Source organism: Rhinatrema bivittatum, chromosome 15 (genome assembly GCF_901001135.1).
Source record: "Rhinatrema bivittatum chromosome 15, aRhiBiv1.1, whole genome shotgun sequence".
In the NCBI taxonomy this organism is placed as follows: Eukaryota; Metazoa; Chordata; class Amphibia; order Gymnophiona; family Rhinatrematidae; genus Rhinatrema; species Rhinatrema bivittatum.
This window is the reverse complement of record NC_042629.1, coordinates 30,324,914-30,347,770: the sequence shown is the minus strand read 5'-3', so window position 1 is coordinate 30,347,770 and position 22,857 is coordinate 30,324,914. Positions and strand designations below refer to the sequence as shown.

Here is a 22,857-nt window from a genome sequence, read left to right as displayed (position 1 = left end):
ACCTTTAATACCCAGGGAACAGAAACATCTGTCAATATTACTGTGGGAACTTACCCATCCACTGATAACGCCCAGGGAACAGAAACATCTGCCAATAGTACTCTGGGAACTGACCCATCCACTGATAATACCCAGGAAACAGACACATCTGCCAATATACTGTGGGAACTTACCAATCCACTGATACTACCCCAGGGAACAGAAAAACTCTGCCAGTAGTGTTGTGGGAGCTGTCTCATCCACCAATAATACCCAGGGGAACAGAAACATCTGTCAATAATACTGTGGGAAATGACCCATCCACTGAAAATACCCAGGGAGAAAACACATTTGCCAATATTTCTGTGGGAACTGACCCATCCACTGATAATACCCAGGAAACAGAAACATCTGCCAGTAGTACTCTGGGAACTGACCCATCCACTGATAATACCCAGGGGACAGGCACATCTGCTATCACTACTGTGGGAACTGTCCCATCCACTGATAATACCCAGGAAACAGAAACATCTGCCAATAGTACTCTGGGAACTGACCCATCCACTGATAAAACCCAGGGAACAGACACATCTGCCAATAATACAATGGGAAATGGCCCATCCACTGATACTACCCAGGGAGAAAACACATCTGCCAATAGTACTGTGGGAACTGACTCATTCACTGATAATACCCAGGAAACAGAAACATCTGCTAGCAGTACTCTGGGAACTGACCCATCCACTGATAATAACCAGGAAACAAAAACATCTACCCATAGTCCAATGGGATTAGACCCATCCACTGATAATACCCAGGAAACAGAAATATCTGCCAGTAGTACTCTGGGAACTGACCCATCCACTGATAATATTCAGGGAACAGACACATCTGCCAATAGTACTGTGGGAACTTACCCATCCACTGATAATACCCAGCGAACAGAAAACACTGCCAATAGTATTGTGGGAGCTGTCTCATCCACCAATAATACCCAGGGAACAGAAACATCTGTCAATATTACTGTGGGTCATGACCCATCCACTGATAAAACCCAGGGAACAGACACATCTTCCAATAGTACTGTTGGAACTTACCCATCCACTGATAACACCCAGGGAACAAAAATATCTACCCATAGTCCTGTGGGATTAGACCCATCCACTGATAATACCCAGGGGACAGGCACATCTGCTATCACTACTGTGGGAACTGTCCCATCCACTGATAATACCCAGGAAACAGAAACATCTGCCAGTAGTACTCTGGGAACTGACCCATCCACTGATAAAACCAAGGGAACAGACACATCTGCCAATAGTACTGTTGGAAGTTACCCATCCACTGATAACACCCAGGGAACAGACACATCTGCCAATAATACTATAGGAAATGACCCATCCACTGATACTACCCAGGGAACAGAAAACTCTGTCAATAGTATTGTGGGAGCTGTCCCATCCACCAATAATACCCAGGCAACAGAAACATCTGTCAATATTACTGTGGGAAATGACCCATCTACTGATAATACCCAGGGAGAAAACACATCTGCCAATAGGACTGTGGGAATTTACCCATCCACTGATAATACCCAGGGAACAGACACATCTGCCAGTAGTACTGTGGGAACTGACCCATCCACTGATAATACCCAGGGAACAGACACATCTGCCAGTAGTACTGTGGGAACTGACCCATCCACTGATAATAACAAGGAAACAAAAACATCTACCCATAGTCCTGTGGGATTAGACCCTTCCACTGATAATACCCAGGGGACAGACACATCGGCCATCACTACTGTGGGAGCTGTCCTATCCACCAATATTACCCAGGGAAATAAAACATCTGTCAATAGTACTGTGGGAAATGACCCATCTACTGATAACACCCAGGGAACAGACACATCTGCCATTAATACTATAGGAAATGACCCATCCACTGATACTACCCAGGGAACAGAAAACTCTGTCAATATTACTGTGGGAAATGACCCATCCACTGATAATACCCAGGGAGAAAACACATCTGCCAATAGTACTGTGGGAACTTACCCATCCACTGATAATACCCAGGGAACAGACACATCTGCCAGTAGTTCTGTGGGAACTGACCCATCCACTGATAATAACCAGGAAACAAAAACATCTACCCATAGTCCGGTGGGATTAGACCCATCCACTGATAACACCCAGGAAACAGAAACATCTACCAATAATACTGTGGGAACAGACCCATCCACTGATAATACCCAGAGGTCAGACACATCGGCCATCACTACTCTGGGAGCTGTCCCATCCACCAATATTACCCAGGGAACAGAAATATCTGTCAATAATACTGTGGGAAATGACCTGTCCACTGAAAATAACCAGGGAGAAAACACATTTGCTAATATTTCTGTGGGAACTGACCCATCCACTGCTAATACCCAGGGAACAGACACATCTGCCATTAGTACTGGGAGAACTGACCCATCCACTGATAGTACTGAAGGAATTGTTCCTAGCAAGGTAGTCATTTCTAAAAATAACCCTTCATTTACAACAATTAAACCTGCCATATCAAACGTTCTTTTTGAGATTACAGATGACACTGAAAAATGGTCCTTTGACACCACTCCTGGTGTAACGATTTTCAGCAACGGGCTTTCTTCCGAAAGTGCTTTATCGATTAGTGTTAATGATTTACAAAGTACAAAAGCAGGATCCTCCCCACCTTCTGCAGCAGGTAATGTTTCTGCAGTGAGCCCCTCGGGGGAAGCCTCCTCACCTATCTTTATCCTCCCTTCTCCTGCAAGTGCAGCTACCGTCGTCACCACTGTTACCCCAGAGACAAACCTACCAGAAACGAGCATAACCCCTCCTGTATCCCTTAGTACCAAAAGCGCTGAGACAAATGCCGATGATAAAGCTGACAAGACACCAACAACCAGTAGCGCTATGTTTCCCAAAGGTTACATTACACACAGTTCATTATACCCTAGCCCACATGTGCTTAATACTGTTACTGTGGAAGGTGATTCCTCATCCTCCAATCCAGTGAGCAATCTGACCATTACACAGTCCAAACCTGCAGCAAGCAACACAGCATCTACGTTCAGCTCTGCATCTGCCACAGTTGTGCTCGCTGCCTTCTCATCAACGACACTTGATTCCTCAAATGCTCTGAGCCCAGCGGAAGAAGCATCTACATGGAGCACCATGGGATCTGATTCTAGCAATTCTGTCGCTTCTCAAAGCACCTCAGCAGCTTCGGCACGTGTGAATGTGGCCACGCCAGATGTGACTCCTTCTGGCAGGGCCACTGAACTGCACACAAAGAAGACATCAGGAGCCAGCGGCACTCCTGATGTAACAGAATCTAGCACAGGAACCACATCAACAAATGCTTCCCCAACTCTGGTTAATAATTCGCAAGGTACAACTGCAGATACTGCAGAGACACTACCAGAGGTTCCCTCATCTGCAGCCAAAGCAGGTCTGGATAGTGCACATAGCACAGCAAATACTGTTTTTACTGAGCCTGCCTATGGCACTGATGAGCCATTATCTCACACAACACGCAGGGTAACAGGTTCCAGAAGAGAATTTTCTTCAGAACTTGCATTATCGACCAGCGTCAATGGTGCATTTAATCTGAAAGCAGAATCATCCGTTTCTTCACCTGCAAGAGCAGTTTCTGCAATGAGCAGCTTGGGGGCAGCCTCATCACCCAACCCAGCCCTGGCAACAACCTCAACTTGCCTCTTACAAGTGCAGCTTCAGCCTTCACCAGCGTTACAATGGAGATAAATCCATTATTGAAGAGCAACACACCTCCCATGTCCCTAGACACCAAGAGCACCAAGTCTGCTATTGATGATAATACTGACACAAATGCAGCGAGCATTATATCTCAAAGTGTTGAGAGTAATCGTAGTACAGCAACCGTCCTCCCTGAGGCATCTAAAACTGCTGCCGAAATAGCCGTCTCGTTCATCTCCAACCCATTCATTCAGCTGAGTGCTCCACAGGCCAACACTGCATTAGCCAGCAGCACAGCTGAGTTCAGCTCATCGCCTGTATCAAGCTCAGCCTCCGCTGTAATCTCACTGGCTGCTGACGCTGCCCTTCTTTCTTCCAGTACCGGCATAACTACCTCAATGAATGCCAACCCTGCCGAAATGGCAAATGAATTGAGAGCAGAGGCATCATCCTTTGGTAGCACTCTCTCTGCAACAGAATCCAGCAGCGAACCCTCAGCCCATGCATCAGCGGCCACTCTTAGTACCACACAGGGTACCAGCGAAAAACAAGCATCTTCCCTGGTTACCAGCACTGCACCTGACATGAACATATCAGAAGCAAGCCCACTGCTCACATCCAGCACAAGAACTGGATTTACCCCTTCAGCTGGCGGTGAGGGCATTACAATGATTAGCAGTGAACGTGTAGGTTCATCGGCTTCGACACCTGCCGCCTTCCTCTTTTCAGCTGGCACTGATGCTGCACAACCCTCCCTTACTAGCAACACTGTGTTTGACAGCAATGAGGACACGTCCCCCAGTGTCCTCAGGGAACCTACTTCTACCCCCTCTCTTGCTGCCTCAGTCGCTGCATTGCCGTCCGCCTCTGCCGAAACATCTGGCGCTGCTTCTGCTGTAACTGGATCCAGCAGTGGGACATCAGCAACCAATGGTTTACTGCCTGCAAGGAACAGCACACCAAGTATACCCCTGGATATTGCGCTGCTCACCACCATAGGCGCTGCAGATGAGTTCAACACATCTGGGGTTTTCCTGCCCACCACATCCAGTACTGAAAGTGCAGCTGGGCCTTTAATCAGTGGTAAGTCAATGTATTTCCTAATGTTGCATTGTTGCAAGCATTCAGTATTATATTTTGCTATCTTACCGGGCTATCAGGAGGTCTTTAAGTCTACTCACTTGGGTCTCCACAGGTATCACAGCAAAGGGTCTCAGCCTAGGAAGGGTTTACCCAAAGACTTTAGTAAACATTGTTTTGTCTTTTCTTTTCCTTACCCTCATAGCACTCTCACCAAAACCCAGGGCAGTATTTGAATTTAAGAAAGGATGGGATAAACACAGAGGACTGTAAAGCTGCCATTGTGTTTCTCTGTTTCTAAGTTTCTTAGCCACAGCCATCGGCAGGTAGTTCTAACAATTGACCATGTCCTAATCCTGCGGGTCCCAGTGATGACCCTGAAGAACATCTCCACCAGTGAGACCGACACCCAGTCCACCAGAGGGCAGGAAATAGTTGTTAGTGTGGCCTCTGCTTGGCCATTAGAGGTGTAATGGCTTGGGGACCTATGAGTTAAAATTGAGCATTTTCCAGCAGTGGAGAGTTCACTAAAGGTTAACATGGGAGATCTTCTGGCAAATGAGGTTCAAAGGAGGGTCCATCTTAACTGGAATGCAGACTGGTTCTTCCCCCAAAGGGAATGTGACAAATCTGGGGAGTATAAAACTGTCTCCCCCAAAGGCACTGGGAGAATCTTGGGGAAGTTTTTTGAAGGAGTTTTGTGGAAGAATTTTGAAGTTGAAAGTGTTGGGTTGTTGTTCTGGGAGCCAGGGAGGAACAGCGAGGAGGGGCTGTGGCCTGGGCTGGGTTTCCAGTTCTTGAAATCAGTGAAAGACAAGGGAAAACTTCTACTGGGGCGACAGGAGGGAACCAGGATCTTCTATCCACCAAGAGATGGTGGGAAGATTGGTCTTGGGCGCATCCTTTAGGTTGAGTACTGGGATACATTTCTGGAGTGAAAAGACATAAGAAATGTGCATTACGACAGTGATTGGGAAGATTTTTGGAGATGCTTTTCCTTTTAATATGGAACTGTTTGGACTTTGTTTTGAACCTGTTTTTTGTGACTAATGAACTTTACTATTTTTGCTGTGGACTTTACGTGGCACTGGCTGAAACCTAGTTCATTTTGCTAAGTAACCATCTTTGTGTTCGGAGCACAGTTCTGGTGTGGACATTTCTTTAATTTTTTAGGTGTCCTCTGCCTAGTTTGACCTCACAGGTGATCCTGCCCCCCCCCCCCCCATTCCATGGGACCCAGAGAAACTTTCCCCCCACCCTGGTTGAGCAAAGCCAGTGCTCCCCCGCGACAGGAGGGGTTACATTAGTAAATCTAGCACATTACTGGGATCAAGACAGAAGGAAGATTTGGGCCGGCCTGCCTGCATACAAATTTGTTTACCCACTATGCAAAACAATGTTACATTTTCAGCAACACATTTTATGAAATGTCACCAGTACCAATATAGATGCATTTTGTTAAGCTGGTTGTGGCTTTGCCTTTGCTGTTGTGACACTTGGAATGTGGTTTAGCCAGTCAGTGCTGCCAGCATGGCCTATACATTACAATTCTGTATATAGGACGCTTCAGGCAGTGACGCGGCTCCTCAACAATGGATCAGTGGGGAGACTGGTTATACAGAGCATCTCGCTCCCAATCCTTAAGGAATTCTACAGTCGGCTGATTAGAACATGCGTTACTTTTAAAATGTGGCCATCGATGTCTGCGGGTAGGAATGGGATGGGACCCGTCACCCGAGTACTTCTCGAGCACCGAGATCTGCAGAGGAGGCTCCAAATCAGAACAGAGACGAGTAAAAACCAGATCTTGTACCTTTTCATGTGCTCCATTGATTCGATGAGATACTATTGAATTTCGTTTTAGTTTCTTTGGGCAGTTTTGATTTCAGAGCCAGGAATGTGATTTATAAGAACAACAAATAAATAAAGGGAGTTTGGCTAATGTTGGATTACCTTTTATTTCATCGTTTTATTTTTTAAAAAGTGGCATTTTATTAATTCTTTTGCACAATAATTTTAAGTGAATTGTTGTCTTAGGCTGGGGATGTTTTTATGATGGTTGGTTTTAGGATGTGCTTGGGAGTCAGGGTTTTATGAATGTAAAAACTGGATTATGTGGAATATGCTGTAATCAGTACTATGCATTTTGTATTCTCTGTTTTGAGGAACCACTCTCTCTCTCTCTCACACACACACACACACACACACACACACACACACACACACACTCTTGCTTCTTTGCTTGGAGGGAGATGCTCACTCTCGCATCCTGCACTTAGGGGCACTTACGAGATAAATCTGGCCCTGGCAGTGAGGCCAGGGTTATTCATTGAGTGTTAGTGCAGAGATCGCTGCAGGGGGAATCATTGTTCAGTGTTAGTGGAGGGTACACGGCAGAAGGAGTCTTAATTTGGTGTTAATACAGTGCGCACTGTAGGGGACGTCATCATTCAGTGCCACTGCTGGGCATAGTAACACCGTAGCATAGTAAATGTCACAGAAAAAGACCCAAGTCTGTCCAGCCAGTTTTTGTTTTTTTAAGGCAGTAACTGCCAGCTCCAAGCAGATTAACCCACAGGGTACCCCTTTTCTTTCTTTCCATCCTTTAATCACTAGGGATCTATTACCATTCTTGTCTTCACTACCTCTTCTGGGAGGACATTCTATGCATCCACCACCCTCTCCTGATGTTTTTTCTGAGACTAGCTCTTTGGAGTTTCATATTATGATCACTAGTTTTACAACTTTTTTTTCTCCACTGGAACAGATTTGATTCTTGTGCTTCATTAATACATTTAAAGTATTTAAAAGTCTGTATGAATCTCCCCTGTCTCTTATCTCCTCCAGGGTCTGCATAGTCAGGTCCTTCAGTCTCGTGTCATATGGCTTTTGATGCAAAGCCCACACTATTGTGGCCGCCTTTCTCTGGACCGCTTCCATCCCATCTCTATCCTTTTTCAGATGAGGTCTCCAGAACTGAACACAGTTCTCCAGGTTCGGTCTCACCAACGACCTGTAGTGTACAGGGGCATTTCATCTCCTTTTTCCTGTAAGTTATGCCTCTCTCTGTGCAGCCCGGCATCCTTTCGGAGTGAGCCACTGACATCACATTGCTTCGCTGCCTTCAGATCGTCAGACACTATCACCCCAAGGTCTCTGTCCCGGTCCGTACGCATCAGTCTCTCACCGCCTATCACGTACAGCTCCTGGGGATTTCTGCACCCCCAGATGCATGACTCTGCATGTCTTGGCATTGAATTCCAGCTTCTACCAAAATATGCACACCTGAAAAATATAATTCCCCTCTTCTTGGACAAACAAACAAAATACGGGGAAAATGCAAATCCTTATGGGTAGACTTTTAATGTCCGGTATCTTTAAGGGTAACTCCCAAAAGGGAGTACCTCAATGTTAGAATACACCGTTTTTGCTTTAAATTTTTAAGTGAGCTTTAGTACGCGTGTTTGTGCAGCCTTCTGTGGTCTATAGTTTTGTGATAATATATTTTATCTTATTTGCAAACTCTCCTTAATAACCACAGTCCTTAAGAGAAGCTTTGAAAGATAATTATTACACAAAAATAAATGAAGCCGCCCATTCTCGAGCAGCTACTATCATGAGCTGAACTGCTTTTCATCGCATTGGTAATGAATACCTTAACCACGTGGTAAACAATTTCTATTAGGCCCTGTGAAGCCGCCCGACACTGCCAGTGTTTCAGCAATAAATGCCTGCTTCAGGGGCTGGAGAGGCTGCAGTTAATAGGAAACTGAAGTTTTAAATTATAATGATGACAATAAAGTCTCTAGCCCCATATAGCAGTAGAAACTTACTGTGGATTCCTGCCAGGACACAGACACTGCTGCTTCTTGCCAGAAGGCGGCCATATTATCCTTCTGGGTATTAAAAAAAGATCCTGGACCAATGAAAACCCTTGCAGGGCCAAAGTCCCGCCTTTGGCTGACAGGAAAACTCTCCTAGCTTTTAAGCAAGGAAGTTTCCTATTACATCCAACTTATACCAGAGAAATTGTATTGCAGTTCTCTTTCAGGTCCAACTTGCACTGACGAAGTTATGTTGTAGTTCTCTTTCAGGTACGCTCGAATGCAATGAATTGTCATTCAAGTGCTCAATACATCAGTAAACAAAATAAGGCCATGAAATATGAAAAATAAACATTCTAAAAAATATAAATTCTTCTGAATTCTATTAAAATCCCCAGTTACAAAAAACCTTTTTCATACATACTTAAAATAATTCTATTTTTATTTCTATTGTTATGAACTCACTCGGTCGCTGCTCGCATGGTCACCGCTCTCTCGGTCGCTGCTCGTGCGGTCAGCGCTCCCTTGGTCTCGTGTTCCCTCGGTCTCGTCTGCTCTTGGTCTCGTGCTCTTTGGTCTCTCGTCGTGTCTCCCGTGTTTTTGTGGTTTCCTGTTGCTTGTTCTGTTTCATGCTGTCCCCGGATTACCAGCTTCCATTTTCTGGACCCTCGAATACCTCCATCCGGTATGGACTGATACCCTTATCCTCGAACTGTTGATAGGAGGTTTGAGGAGGGGGGCTTTGAGGAGGGGGTACTGTTATGAACTATGCTGCCTGCAGGATCCCCCGCGAGCAGACTCACTTACCACGCTGCTGTTCCCCAGACGCAGCATGGACGCCGCCGTCGGGCCTCTCCCACGTGGCTGGAGCCGCGTTCTCACCTGCCTCACGCAGCCCGCAGGCCGCCCCGGATTGTCATCTTCGCCGCGGTCGGAGCCGCGGCCTTCCTGCTTCCCTCCGCGGGGCCATGACTGCCCCCGACGCCATTACCATCTTCGCGGCGCTAGGCCGCAAGCCCCGGTTCCATCCAGTGGCTGGTACCGCCCCCGGGGCTCCCCGCAGCGGTTGGAGCCGCTGCTGACGTCAGGGCCTGCTCCTCAGGCCCTGCCTGTGTCTGTACGCGATGAAGCTGTGCAGGCCGCTGTCCACGGTCCTGCACAGCCCTGCTTCTGCTGTTCCTTAGGCGCCGGCGTGCGCCTCTTCACTAGATTTAAAGAGCCAGGCACAAGAAGTGTGCTGGCCCCACCTAGGGAGTGGACTTCCTGCTTGAGCCCTATAAAAGGGCTGTGTTCTCAGTCTGACGTGGCCTTGCATCGGAGTGTCATCCCCTCTGGAGGCTCCTGCCTGCCAGAGTCTTGTAAGGTCTTCTGTTCTTCGTGGAGCTCCTTGTCTCGTCTGCCTTCTACCACGTCTTCGTGTCTTGATGTCTTGCCTGAGGTCCCGGTCTATGTTCTGATGTCTTGTCATGATCTTCCACCTCCTGATGTGCCTGACTTCCAGGATGTTCTTCCCTGCGTCTTCGTCTGGTGCTCCTGAGCCTTCTTTTCCTGTAGAGCTGTGGTTCTCGGATGATGTGTGCCCGAGAATGGAGCGGTCTGCAGGTGGGATTGGTCCCTGTGCTCCAGAGCCTCTGTTCCTGCCAGCCATAGAGGGAGCTTCGGGTGACATCGATTCCGTCATTGGAGTTCCTCTTTGCCTGGATCTTCCCCGCGCTTGTCCCGCTCTCCTCGTGGTCCGTGACCAGCCTCCAAGGGCTGTGTAGGGCGCGCAGTGGGACAGGGTGGTCCGCGACTCAGTCCCGCGGGTGGCCTGAGTAGGGCGCCCTGAGAGACAGTGCAAATGTCCTTCCTCCCAGCTGTTGTCAAGTACCAAGTGTCTTCGTCCGTGATGCCGTTGAAGGGTCGAGAAGCGGGTTAAGGTGAGAAAGCAATTTGAGCTTAGCAAAAGAGGTTTGTATTATTGTTCTAACTTGAACATTCATGGTAGAGATCTGGTAGGATATTTACGCATATAAGACATGTCCTCTCTCTCCATCCCACTCCTATCAATCTCTCTCCTCTGACTCTGTTGTTCCATACTGCTCCCCCTCTCTTTTTCTTTCTGTCCTTCGCCCCCTCTCTCTGTCCCTAAAATTCCTTCTCTCTTCCTTCTTTCAAGTGATTTGGGTTTGGTCATGTTCTGTGCCAAGCAAACTGTTTGCAGTTCTCTACACCAGTGGTCCCCAATCCTGTCCTGGGGGCCCTCCAGCCAGTCAGGTTTTCAGGATATCCACAATGAATATGCATGAGAGAACATTTGCATGTGATGGAGGCAGTGCATGCAAATTTTCTCTCATGCAAATTCATTGTGGATATCCTGAAAACCCGACTGGCCGGTGGGCCCCCAGGACAGGGTTGGGGGCCACTGCTCTACACAACCCTTAGCAGTGTTTAGTACTTTGAAACGTAATGGATATAAAAAATACTTGTTTAAATTTGTATAGCTTTTATAAATGGCCCACTGTATTTAGCAGATGTAACATGTAAACTATATACCATGTTAATACCTTCTTGGCATCATTTGTCTTTATTATTAGCCTGTTTTTTTTTTGTTTTGCTTTAAAATGCAGAAACAGCTCAAGAGAAGACAGATGGATCATCAACTTCACCTTCAATTTTCAGGCTGTCCACTGAAGAAACTACACCAGCCCAAGAATCTTCTCTTCCTTCTATAGTAAACAAAACACATATAGTTACAGGCCTACTCTTTTCAACCAGTGACCTCAGCCCATCACAGTTGACATCTACAACACCTCTCCCAACAGCTGTATCAAGCACCACATCAGCCTCAAGAACACTGCTCAATACCACCAATGAAAAAGAAACTGCTCTTTCTGTAACAGCCAATGTGATGCCTACAACATTTCCTACAAACTCAATGACAATGACTCTTTCACCCACTCAGTCTTCAGCCCTCACCAATACTTCCACAGATGTCTCCTCTGCAGAGTCTACAAATGCCCTAAATAACTTCACAACTCCTGCACCATCCTCTATTAACAAGTCTGTAGCACCAACAGACACATCCACAACTACTGCCACAAAATCTACTTCTGTTCTAAGTAACATTACAAAAGCTGCTATTAAACCCACTGCTGATATGTCTACAACATCTAGTATGTCAGCAGTATACAGAGAAACACCCACAGCAACTAGTACAGAACCAATAGTTCTTGAAAAATATTTCACTGCTGCTTCTGTAATATTCACTACTAGCAGGTCTGCTGTATCCACAGATATTTCCACAGCAGCTTCCTCTACAGAATCTACAATTGTTGTAAGTAACTTTACAAATGATCCTGTCACATCCACACCGACTCCCAAAGTAACCGTCTCGTCTAGTATGTCTGCATCACTAAAAGACACATCCACAACTGACACCACACAGTCTACAACAAGCATTTTACCCAACACTCTCATGTCTACAACATCGATACACAATTCCACAATGATCTTTACAGAGCCTATATCTACTGTAAGCTTTACAACAACGTCTGTTACAACTACTACTGATATGTCAACAGCATCTATAGACACATTTACTACTACCACTTCAGAGCCTACAACTCTTCAAGATATCCTTACTTCAGTTATATCCACTAATCATATATCTGAAGTCACCAAAGACGTATCCACAACTACCACTACAGAGTCTACTTTTCCAAGTAGCTATACAATTCCTCTTATATCTACTGTTAACATGTCTGCAACATATATATACATATCTACAACTATCAATACAGAAAATACAAAAGTTTTAAGTGACATCACTGGGTCTCCTGCAGTATCCATCACTGACACATCTGCAACACAAATAGATACACCTACATTTGCCTCTTTGGGATCTATAATTGTTCCAAGTAACTTTACAACAACCTTTATTATGACCAACTCTAACATATCTATAGCTCCCTCTGATACTTCATCAGCAATCACCTCTACAGTACCTGTAACTGCTCCCACTGACTTTAGTGCTGCTGCTGCTGCTGCTGCTGTTATATCTACCAGTGACATGTCTGAAGCACCCATAGATAAAGATATATCTACCACTGCCGCTACAGAACCAACAGCTAGTCTAAACAACTTTACAGCAATGTCCCTTACTCCCACTACTCTCAAACCCGTAGCACCAATAGACAACACCACAACTGCCTTTAAAGAGTCTGCATCGACATTTTCAGATATATCCACCACTGATGTTTCTCTTACACTCATAAACACATCCATAACTACCATGAACGAGCCTACATCTGTTCTAAATGACTTCATATCTATTGTTTTATCTACCACTCACACACCTGCAACAGCCAGAGGCGGCACATCCAGAGTTTCACATGAACACCAGATAACTGCTCTGAGCAATGTCACCATTTCACCTTCAGTGTCTGCCACTAACATGTCTGCCATGGCCCCAGATGTTTTCACTGAGGTCCTCTCTATGGAATCTGCAAGAGCTATAAGTAACTTTACAGGAGCTTCTGTTATATCCATCACTGACATCTCAGCAGCACCCATAGACACATCGCTAATCTCCAAGACAGGGGCTACAGCTGTTTTGACTGACAATTCAGCAGCTTCTGTGATATCCACTGACATGCAGACATTACCTGTAGATATATCCATTACAAACACAACAGAATCTGGAACTGCTGTAAATAACTTTACAATAACCTCTGTTGTACCCATCACTGAGATATCACCAGTAAGTACAGACAGGTCCATAGCTACCACTAAAATGCCCACAGGTCTTCTAAGCGATTTTACAAAAAAGTCTCACTTATCTGCCATTGAAATATTTCCACCACCCATAGATACAGTTACAGCTACAGAATCTGTAACTCCTCTAAGTAACTTTACAATAACCTCTATTATACCAAGCCTAAACATATCTGTCATACCCTTGGATAATTCCTCAGTAATCCCCTCCAGAGAATATACAACTGATCTAAGTAACTTCACAGTAGTTCCTGTTATATCCACCTCTGATATGTCTGCAGCACCCATAAACACATCCTTAACTATCAACACAGACTCTACAGCTGCTATAAGTAACTTCACAACACCCTCTGTTATATCAATTTCTGACATCTCAAGAACTGCAAACAAATCCATAATTACCCCCACAGAGCCTACAGATGTTCCAAATAATGTCACAACTGTTGCTGTTACGTCTTCCATTCTTATGCCTGTAACATCAGTCCAGAACTCCACAACATCCTTCACGGAGTCTCTGTCTTCTCTAAATAATTTAATAGCATCTTCTGTTACATACACTACTGACACATCTGTAACTACGGCTACAGATTCTACAACTTCTCTAAATAACTCCACAGCAGCTCCTATAATATCCACCAGTAACATGTCAATAGTACCCACAGACATATCCATAAATACCAATACAGGATCCACAGCTGCTAAAAGCAACTTTACATCAAATTCTGTTCTATCCACCACTGACATCTCAGCAGTGGCCATGCACACATTCATAACTACCAGCACAGAACCTGCAAATGTTCTAAGTGACTTTACAACAAGGCCTCACATATCTACCATTAACACATTTTCACCACCCATAGACACAGTCACAATTACAGCTACAGAATCTGTACCTCATGCAAGTAACTTTACTTCAACCTCTATAGCAAGCCCTAAAATGCCTGCTGTATCCTTGGATACATCCTCAGTAATCCCCACTACAGAATCCACAGCCGTTCTAAATAACTTCACATTTGCTCCTGTTATATCCACCTCTGACATGTCTACAGCACCCAAAAACACATCCTTAACTACCAATATAGACTCTATAACTAATGTAAGTAACTTCACAAAACACTCTGTTGTATCTGCTTCTGACATCTCAGGAACAGACATAGACAAATCCATAACTAGCACCCCAGGGTCTACAACTGTTCTAAATAACTTCACAGTAACTTCTGTGGCATCCACCACCAACATGGCAATAGATACATCCTTAATTACTGATGCAGAATCTACAACTGCTATAAGTAACTTCACAACATCTTCTGTTATATCCACCTTTGACATCTCAGCAGCACTCCTAGATACCTCAGTAACTACCAGCACAGACTCTACAACAGTTCTAAGTAACATTACAACTGCTTCTGTCATATCTAAGATTGTCATACCTCACACAGCAGTAGAGAACTACACAACTACTACTGCAAAAACAAAATATAGTGTAAGAAATTATACAGCAATTTCTGTTACATTCACTAATGACATCTCAATAGCACCCATAGACACATCCATAACCACCACCACAGAGTCTACAGCAGCTCTAAATAGCTTCACAACTCCTCCTATTATATCTACCACTCATATGTCTATCACACCAGTAAAAAACTCTGCGACTTCTATTACGGAGACTCTGTTTACTCTAATTAACTTAACAACAGCTCCTGTTACATACCCTACTGACAATTCAGCATCATCCACAGACCCATCCATAACTATTACTACAGAGCCTACAACTTTTCTAAATACCTCCACAGCAGCTACCACCATGCATACAACACCCTTAGAGAACTCCACAACTACCTTTACAGAGACTATATCTGCTCTGAGTCACTTTACAAATTCTGTTACATACACTACTGACATCTCAACAACAACCACAGACTCATCCTTAACTACTATTATATTGCCCACAACTATTCTAAGTGACTTTACACTAGCTTCTGGAACATTCCCCACTGATATTTCAGCAGCATCTACAGGCACATCCATAACTACTAATACAAAATCTACAATAGTTCTAAACTTCACAGCATCTCCTGATACAACTACCACTAACTTGTCAGATGTATCCATAGCTGTGCTCACAACCCCCCCTTCAGAGCCTTCAGTTATTCTAAGTAATGCCACAGGATCTCCTCTCATATCTGTGACTACCATGCCTGTTGTGGCTACTGACATTTCCACAACAGCCACCTTTACAGAATCTACAGCTGTTATAAATAACTTTACTCTAGTCCCAGATATATCTGCAGGGATTCCCACAAATTTCACAAGCATTCAAAGTAACTACACCAAAAATTCTGCCATATCCATAAGTCCTTCGTCTATAGTAACTACAGATATATCTGTAGGGCTCACTAGTACAGGGTCTACACATCATCTGAGTAACTTAACTACAGTCGCTGTTATGTCTAACACTAATACATCTGCAGCACCTTCAGGTACCTTCTCATCAATCCCCCTAACAGAATCTACAGCATCACCAACTGATGTTAATATAGCTCCTATTTTATCTGCAACTGATATGCATGTAGCACCCACAGATACATCTAGGAATTTTACTGCAATGTCCACAAGTGTTCTGAATAACTTTACAACTTCTGCTGTATCCAACATTATCACATCTGCAGAACCTTCAGCAATGACCTCTCTGGAATCTACCACTAGTCTAAGTATCTTTACAGCAGCTTCTGATACAGCCACCAATGATGTGTCTGCATCAACCATTGACTCATCCACAATTGCCACTGCAGGGTCAACCACAGTTCGGAGTAATTTTACAACAGGTTCTGCCATGTCCAATGTTAGCATTTCATCAGCATCCTCAGATGCTTCTTCTACAATCACTTCTTCAGAATTTACAGCTGCTGTAAGTAACTTGACTGCAATTCCTATAATATCTACCACTAACAAGTCCTCTGCGGCCTCGGATCTTTCCACAGCATCCTCCTCTTCAGTGGCTACAGCTGTCAGAAGCAACTTCACATATGTTCCTCTTATATTCAAAGAGATACCCAAAGTAGCCATCTCTTCAGAGTTATTAAATAACTATACAGGACATCCTCCTAAATCCACTGCTGATATCTCTGTAGCATCTACATCTGTTTCTGTGGAGCCCTCGGATAATTCTTCAACAATTATCTCTTTAGAAATTACAACCACTGTAAGTAACTTTACAATTTCTCCCAGTAAATCTACTATTGACATATCTCTAGCACCTAAGAACACATACTCAACTACTTCAAACACTAGTGCTCCTGTAAGTAATTCTACAATAGTTCCTGCAACATCCACCACTGTCATGTCCAATATGTCCGAACCTGTGTCCACATCAATCACCACTAAAAAGGCATCTCTTTTAAGTCATTTTTCAGTTGCTCCTATAACAGTTAACCTTTCCATAGCATCCTCGGATACTTCCTCAATCATTACCAGTAAAGAATCTCTGGTACTTCCAGGATACACCTCATCTATGAAACCTCCCACACCAACCACAATAGACTCTGCAGCTGCAGCTACGAGGGCTCCGACAGGAAGGCTTCCAGCATCTTCCACAGCAATTGCAACGCTGACAAGCACAACTCTGGCTACAGCAAGTTTGCCTGTGCTTTGCGGTAAGTCATCTGTTTGTTATGGGCATTGCTGTTTGACTCATTAAAAATGTGTATGAGGTACAAAAATGGGAAAGTATAACTCGCCTGCAAATTCTTGGGACTATTTCACAGCTCAGATGGCAGTAGAATGTAAGCAAACGATGCATTAAGATGAAACCAGTTCATGGAGACAAGACGTGAGCCTGGGTTCAGGACATCCCTACAGCTTGAACAGAAGTGGAGCAGCTACCCAGACCCAGTTTCTTATACACTTCCTCTGAGTGGCTGCTGCTTGGAGTCAGATGGGCCTTTGGTATGAGCCAGTATGGGTGTTCTTAGGATGAACAGATGAAGGGGGTTTCTTGCTCTAGACGGTAGCACAGTTGGCCCATAAATGCTCCTATTTGAAAACTCTTGGAAAGGGGGACTTGTGAGGGAAGAAAGTGAGATGTCTGTAATCTGCTTCTCGGTGGGGGAGAGGAGGGGAGGGAGCATGTGGTGTGTGTTTTGTAAACAGGGTGTCCCTTTCAGGACCCCCACCTCTTTGTCCTCGCCTATTTGTTTGGTACACAGGTCACTGTGACTTTTCAAGCCTTGCAGTAGTTATATCAATAGTCCTTCTGTCCTAAGGATTTGTTGTCTGTTCTTTGGCCACTGTTGATTTGAATATAGAAAACTAGCTCGATCTGGCAGCGCTAAAAGGAGAACAAAGCTCTCTTTTGGCAATCTGCCCATATCTTCAGTAGCGCAGACCATGGTGCATGATATCCTGGGAGATAATGGAGCAAAGCTACCAAAAATGTTTTGCTAATTTAGTGAAAACAAATTGATTCAGATCCCTTCCTTCCTTCCCCTTTTTAGCTCATTTCCTCAGGGGAAATCACCAAGCATTGTAAGGCCTGGGAGCCGATGGCAGCTCCCATTGACCCTAAGTGTGGCCCCCTGACTCTTTTTCCCCGGTGTACACTATCCCCACCTTCTCTGGAGGCAGCGGTTCTGACTTTGAGCCGCACGATGCCTGAATCCCACGCTGCTCCAGAGGCGGCGCCAGCAGCAAAGCCTCCAGAGAAGATGAGGGGGGAATTAACAAGCTGGGGTGGAGTTGAGAGTGGCAGGGATGGGACTGGCGGAGAGGAGCTGGGGAGTGAGCGTTGGGGGAGATGAGTTGGGAAGAGAGGAGAGTGGGTGGGGTGGACACGGGCTGAGGGGGAGTGAGTAAGTGTGGGGCAGCAGACTTCCTTTTATTAGACAAGTGTACTCTGGCTGTGCCTGAGTAGTCGAACTGGCTGTATCATCGAAGGGGTCCCCCCCTCCCCCGAGCTGGCTGCAACACCGGAGGGGGACAATCCACCCCTCCCTTGTCCGGGATGCCAGTCACTTTGCCTAGGAACGGTTCTGGCTCTCTCACACTGAAGATGTTTTACCAAAGCGATCCATGCTTGAAAAATAATGAAGCTTAAAAGCTTCTCCTCCTACATAGTTACTCCCTCCCTGCTTAATGTATGTAAATGGGGAAAGGGTGTGGGATGGGATGCTCTGCTGACCCTCAATAGAGATTAGTGATCTGTAACTCTTTGTAAAAGCAAAATGCATGACCCGGTTCACGATCAGTAGAAAACAGCACTCGAAGCTTTCCTGAAGTCTAGAAAAGGCAATGAAATTGAGATACAAAGCAAAGGCCTTTGGTACATCTAAGGCTGGCACCCAGGTTTGTTTGTTTGTTTGTTTGTTTATTTATTTATTTATTTATTTATTTATGGATTTTTATATACCGGGAGTTCCTGTATACAATACATATCGCTCCGGTTCACAGTTAAACGGTAATAACTACTGCCGTGTGGCAGTTTACATGGAAGGTTTCCAATGAATGTTGCCTGTCATTCCATATAAAAATGGAACCAGGGGTTTGATAAGGACATATCAGCTTTTCAGTGGAAAGTTATTTTATATTTATCCGTGTTTCTGGATTTTGTTAGCGTTGAGCAGGACTGTGGTGAGCATGCAGTATGGGAGGAGGACACTAGGTCATGAGTGTCAGGAAGATTCTTGTGCCGCGAGCTGCCCGTGTCTCAGTCTGACCCAGCTGTAATTAAATCATGATGTTGCTCTGTCTGCTCTTTTCTCTTTGGAAGCTTTCATGGGCTCTAAGTATCAGAAATGAAGAGCCAGGCTGTTTAGTCTTGTGTGTGAATGGCTGACTCCTATTTGTATGTATATATAGACAGATGGAGCATAAAACCTCACAATGAGTGAGGTGATCAAATTTGCGGATGACACAAAATTCTGCAGAGTAGTTAAATCTCAAACGGATTGTGATGAATTGCAGGAGGACCTTGTGAGATTGGAAGATTGGGCATCCAAATGGCAGATGACATTTAATGTGGATAAGTGTAAAGTGTTGCATATAAGGAAAAATAACCCTTGCTATAGTTACATGATGTTAGGCTCCATATTAGGAGCTACCGCCCAGGAAAGAGATTTATTTTATTTATTTATTTAGTACTTTTTTATTCCGACATTCATGATATAGATCATATCATATCGGTTTACAAGGAACAGGAGGATTTAACATAAACCAGAACATTAACTGCAACGAAGAGGCAAAGGTTACAATAAAACAAGGGTAGATCTAGGTGTCATAGTGGATATTTCATTGAAATCGTCAGCTCAGTGTTGCAATTTCAAGTTGAGTTTTTCTGCATGTTTTTATTTATATGTTATGGTCTTTTTAGTCTAGTGAGGGTTTGTCTGTGTTCTGCATTTAGGACCAAGACAAGGTATTCTGCTAGCTCAGAGGTTCTCAACCCAGTCCTCGGAACACACCTAGGCAGTCAGGTTTTCAGGATATCCACAATGAATATGTATGAGATAGATAACTATAAATTACAATATAGTAAACTTTCCATATCAAAACAGCACTAACTGCCAGCACTCAAATAGTATCAACCCTACCTATGAAAAGGCAAAACTATAAATATTACACAAGGCCGTAAAACACCAGTACACCTCCTATTAGGAAAATAGAACAAGCCAAGCTGTTATACCTTCCAACACAGAAATTAGACACTAGCACACTGCTTCTCAACCCAGTCCTCAGGACACACCTAGGCAGTCAGGTTTTCAGGATATCCACAATGAATATGTATGAGAGGATTCATTGTCACTTTGTTTTTAGTATCAAATTAAAGACAGCACAATTTTTAAATCTCTACAGTACTGTAACTCAAAGGCTATATGTAAGCGACTGTGTATTGTGCTGTGCTGTGCTGTGTCTGGGTCCCTCAGCCAGCTCTGAATGCACCTTAAGAAAGATCAATGAAGAGTGAGGATGACTGATGCACTCATATTCTCGTAACACTTGGAAAAAAGAGCAGTGCACCCATAATACACAAGTGCAGACACAATTAATGCATGCATCTATGCAGATTGTGTGCTGTCATTCTTATGGTGTTTCAAATAGATTTATTAGTGCATCGTTTGTCATTGATGGTCCTGTTGGTTCTGTTACTCCGTTGGTAGATTATCCATTGCACTCAACTGGGGAGGCTAAAATAGAAGAAACAGAGGGATGAGAGAGAGAAGGCAGGTTTGGGGGCAGTGATGGCACATTTATGAAATGAGGGGAGGGAAGGGTGTCTCTCCCCCCCCCGTCCTCATGTTCAGTCTTGGTCTGGAAAAGTTGGCAAGGGGGAAGAACAAGGAAAGGACCTACTGGTTCGTGCCCCGGAGCTCTAAAGTACCCAGCATTGCCCCTGACAGAATATTCATGAGAATTCCTATCCCCTAGAGCAATGGGCTATATTGAAGGCACCCAGAGATGAGGCATCATGGGGACATGGGTAGAGAGAGACAGTGAATGTAAAGGGGACAGTGAGAAAGACGGTTTTGACAGGCACAGAAAAGCACTGGTCTTCTTGCTAAGACTGATCCATTTAAAGATGAGGAGAATCTTGGGCCAGGCCTTCTGTTCTCCAGGGATTCTCCCACACCACCTTTCCCTACTCTTGGGGTGATGCTGATTACTTTTAAATGCTCTAAGTGACCCCTGCCCTTTCCTCTCCCTGCCACTCAAGTGGCTCTCTTCAGCTGCAGAAGGCTTTGAAAGAACCAGAAGTGGGTCCTTGTTACTGCAGTCCTATGAAATCCGCATGACTGCCTCACACTGATAGGCTGAAGCCAGGTCTTGTGATTTCCAATCCACCAATCAGGTTGCAGCTGTCCCAAATGCCCAGCTCTCTCTCTCTCTCTCTCTCTCTCTCTCTCTCTCTCTCTCTCTTTCTCTTTCCTTTTGAGGTGGAGTTTCTTCCATTTTATTTTATGCTCCCAGTCCTCTTAGTTTCCTACTGAGATGGAGGTGATTAGAACATCCTAATCTTAGCATATACGAGGCAATATGGGCTGTGCGATACCGAATCAGATTATAGCTTTACTTGGGTTTTTTTTGGCCATATGCAGATGAACAAAAGTCTCTTATTCCCTAATTGTTTATACAGCTCATCCCGATCTGTCCATACAGCTGGAGAAAGTCAGCAGCGAGGAAATCCAATTCAGCTGGAGCCCTGTAAGTGGCCAAAAGAGTGATCTTTACAAAGTGTCCCTGCAAAGGAATGGTGCTGTGGAGAACGAGAAGACCGTTAGTGACCCGCGGATGACATTTGAAGGTCTGCTGCCTTCCTACCAGTATGTGATAGCGGTGGAAGCGCTTACATGCAGACAGAAGATTAATACCTCACTGAACGTTTGGACAGGTACAGCATCTCTGCAGCAATCTACTCTGGCTTCGGGTCAGGTGTCATACCCTCAGGGGCACAGTGTAGCTATTCTGCAGTGCAGTCATTGGTGTTGCAGGAGGGCTTTGTCATCCTAAGGAAGAATGGAAGAGAGAAGCAGAGAATCTGATGGCAGATAAGGACTTGTAAACGTTTTCTTCCTTTTGCATACCAAAGAGAGCACTATTGAAAGGGTGTCAGTTCTTCTTGCAGAAGCCTCCTACTAAATACATCCATTCACCAGCCTGACGGGAGGGAATCTTGTGGATGGTAAAACTTTGCAGGAGGATAGAGACAAAAAAAAAAAATGGAAAGACATTAGAATAAAAAAAAATCAACTTAGGCTGGAAAAGCAAGGAGAATTAGGAGTAAGACCAAACAAGGATGCACTAACACCGATAAAGAAGGCAGGTCAGTCTCATGCAGCTGCCCTAACAGTTCTCACATTTCTTACAGAAGGAAAAATCTTCCAAGGAAGGACAAGAATTACCAATGAGCACTACAAACCTGGATATGCTAATAAATCTACTTCCCAGTTTCAAGATTTTGCAAAGAACTTCAACCAGGAGGTACTGGCCCGTATGCATTACGTGCCGTTCACTTCCCAGCTGTTAGCCGAATAACTCAAACGTGGGTGCGGGTTCATGATGTCGCTCTCAGCTTTGGTTTTTTTTTTTATTGCAATTTTTCTTTCAGCTAAGGAGATTGGTTCCTGCTGGAATCCAGGCCTTATTTGCTGGTGGACAGATGCGTGTGGAGACAATCAGCCTTCTCAGCGGAAGCGTCCTTGTGAACTTTGACATCGTGATGGGAGTGGAGCAAAATCTAAGCTTGACCACTGTCTCCGATGCTTTCCTAGATGCCCTGAACAGAAGCACGGCGCTCAAAATCGACTTTCGGAATACTGTCATAGAAAGTACGGTTTGCTAAGTCTCACTTTCTTTTCTCGAATAAAATTTTATAGACTTAATATACATACAATAAGTCAAACATAAATGCAGAGTATATATCAGTAAATCTGAGTGTGAAACCAGTCACCCAAGTATTAAACATTGCTGATTGATGG

General features: G+C 44.6%; 2 protein-coding genes across 2 annotated transcripts in view; both read left to right on the top strand.

Annotated features, from left to right (window-relative positions):
• The first annotated feature begins 274 nt into the window (after positions 1-274).
• On the top strand, positions 275-3,672 carry LOC115076481 (mucin-22-like). The gene is made up of 2 exons (XM_029578025.1): positions 275-3,402; positions 3,656-3,672. The coding sequence occupies exons 1-2, from the start codon at positions 585-587 to the stop codon at positions 3,670-3,672; spliced, it is 2,835 nt and encodes a 944-aa protein (XP_029433885.1). The 5' UTR covers positions 275-584.
• LOC115077010 (uncharacterized threonine-rich GPI-anchored glycoprotein PJ4664.02-like) overlaps positions 3,257-22,857 on the top strand; it is a 40,018-nt gene continuing 20,417 nt past the window's right edge. Inside the window, exons 1-5 of the mRNA XM_029579127.1 lie at positions 3,257-4,811; positions 11,242-17,043; positions 21,516-21,770; positions 22,248-22,360; positions 22,488-22,707. Coding sequence (XP_029434987.1) covers positions 3,767-4,811; positions 11,242-17,043; positions 21,516-21,770; positions 22,248-22,360; positions 22,488-22,707 — 7,435 coding nt within the window. The 5' untranslated portion in view covers positions 3,257-3,766. The remainder of the gene's footprint in view (positions 4,812-11,241; positions 17,044-21,515; positions 21,771-22,247; positions 22,361-22,487; positions 22,708-22,857) is intronic.

Coding starts and splice junctions, on each gene's coding strand:
- LOC115076481 (XM_029578025.1), top strand. CDS start 585: ATGGGAAATGGCCCATCCACTGATACTACCCAGGGAGAAAACACATCT.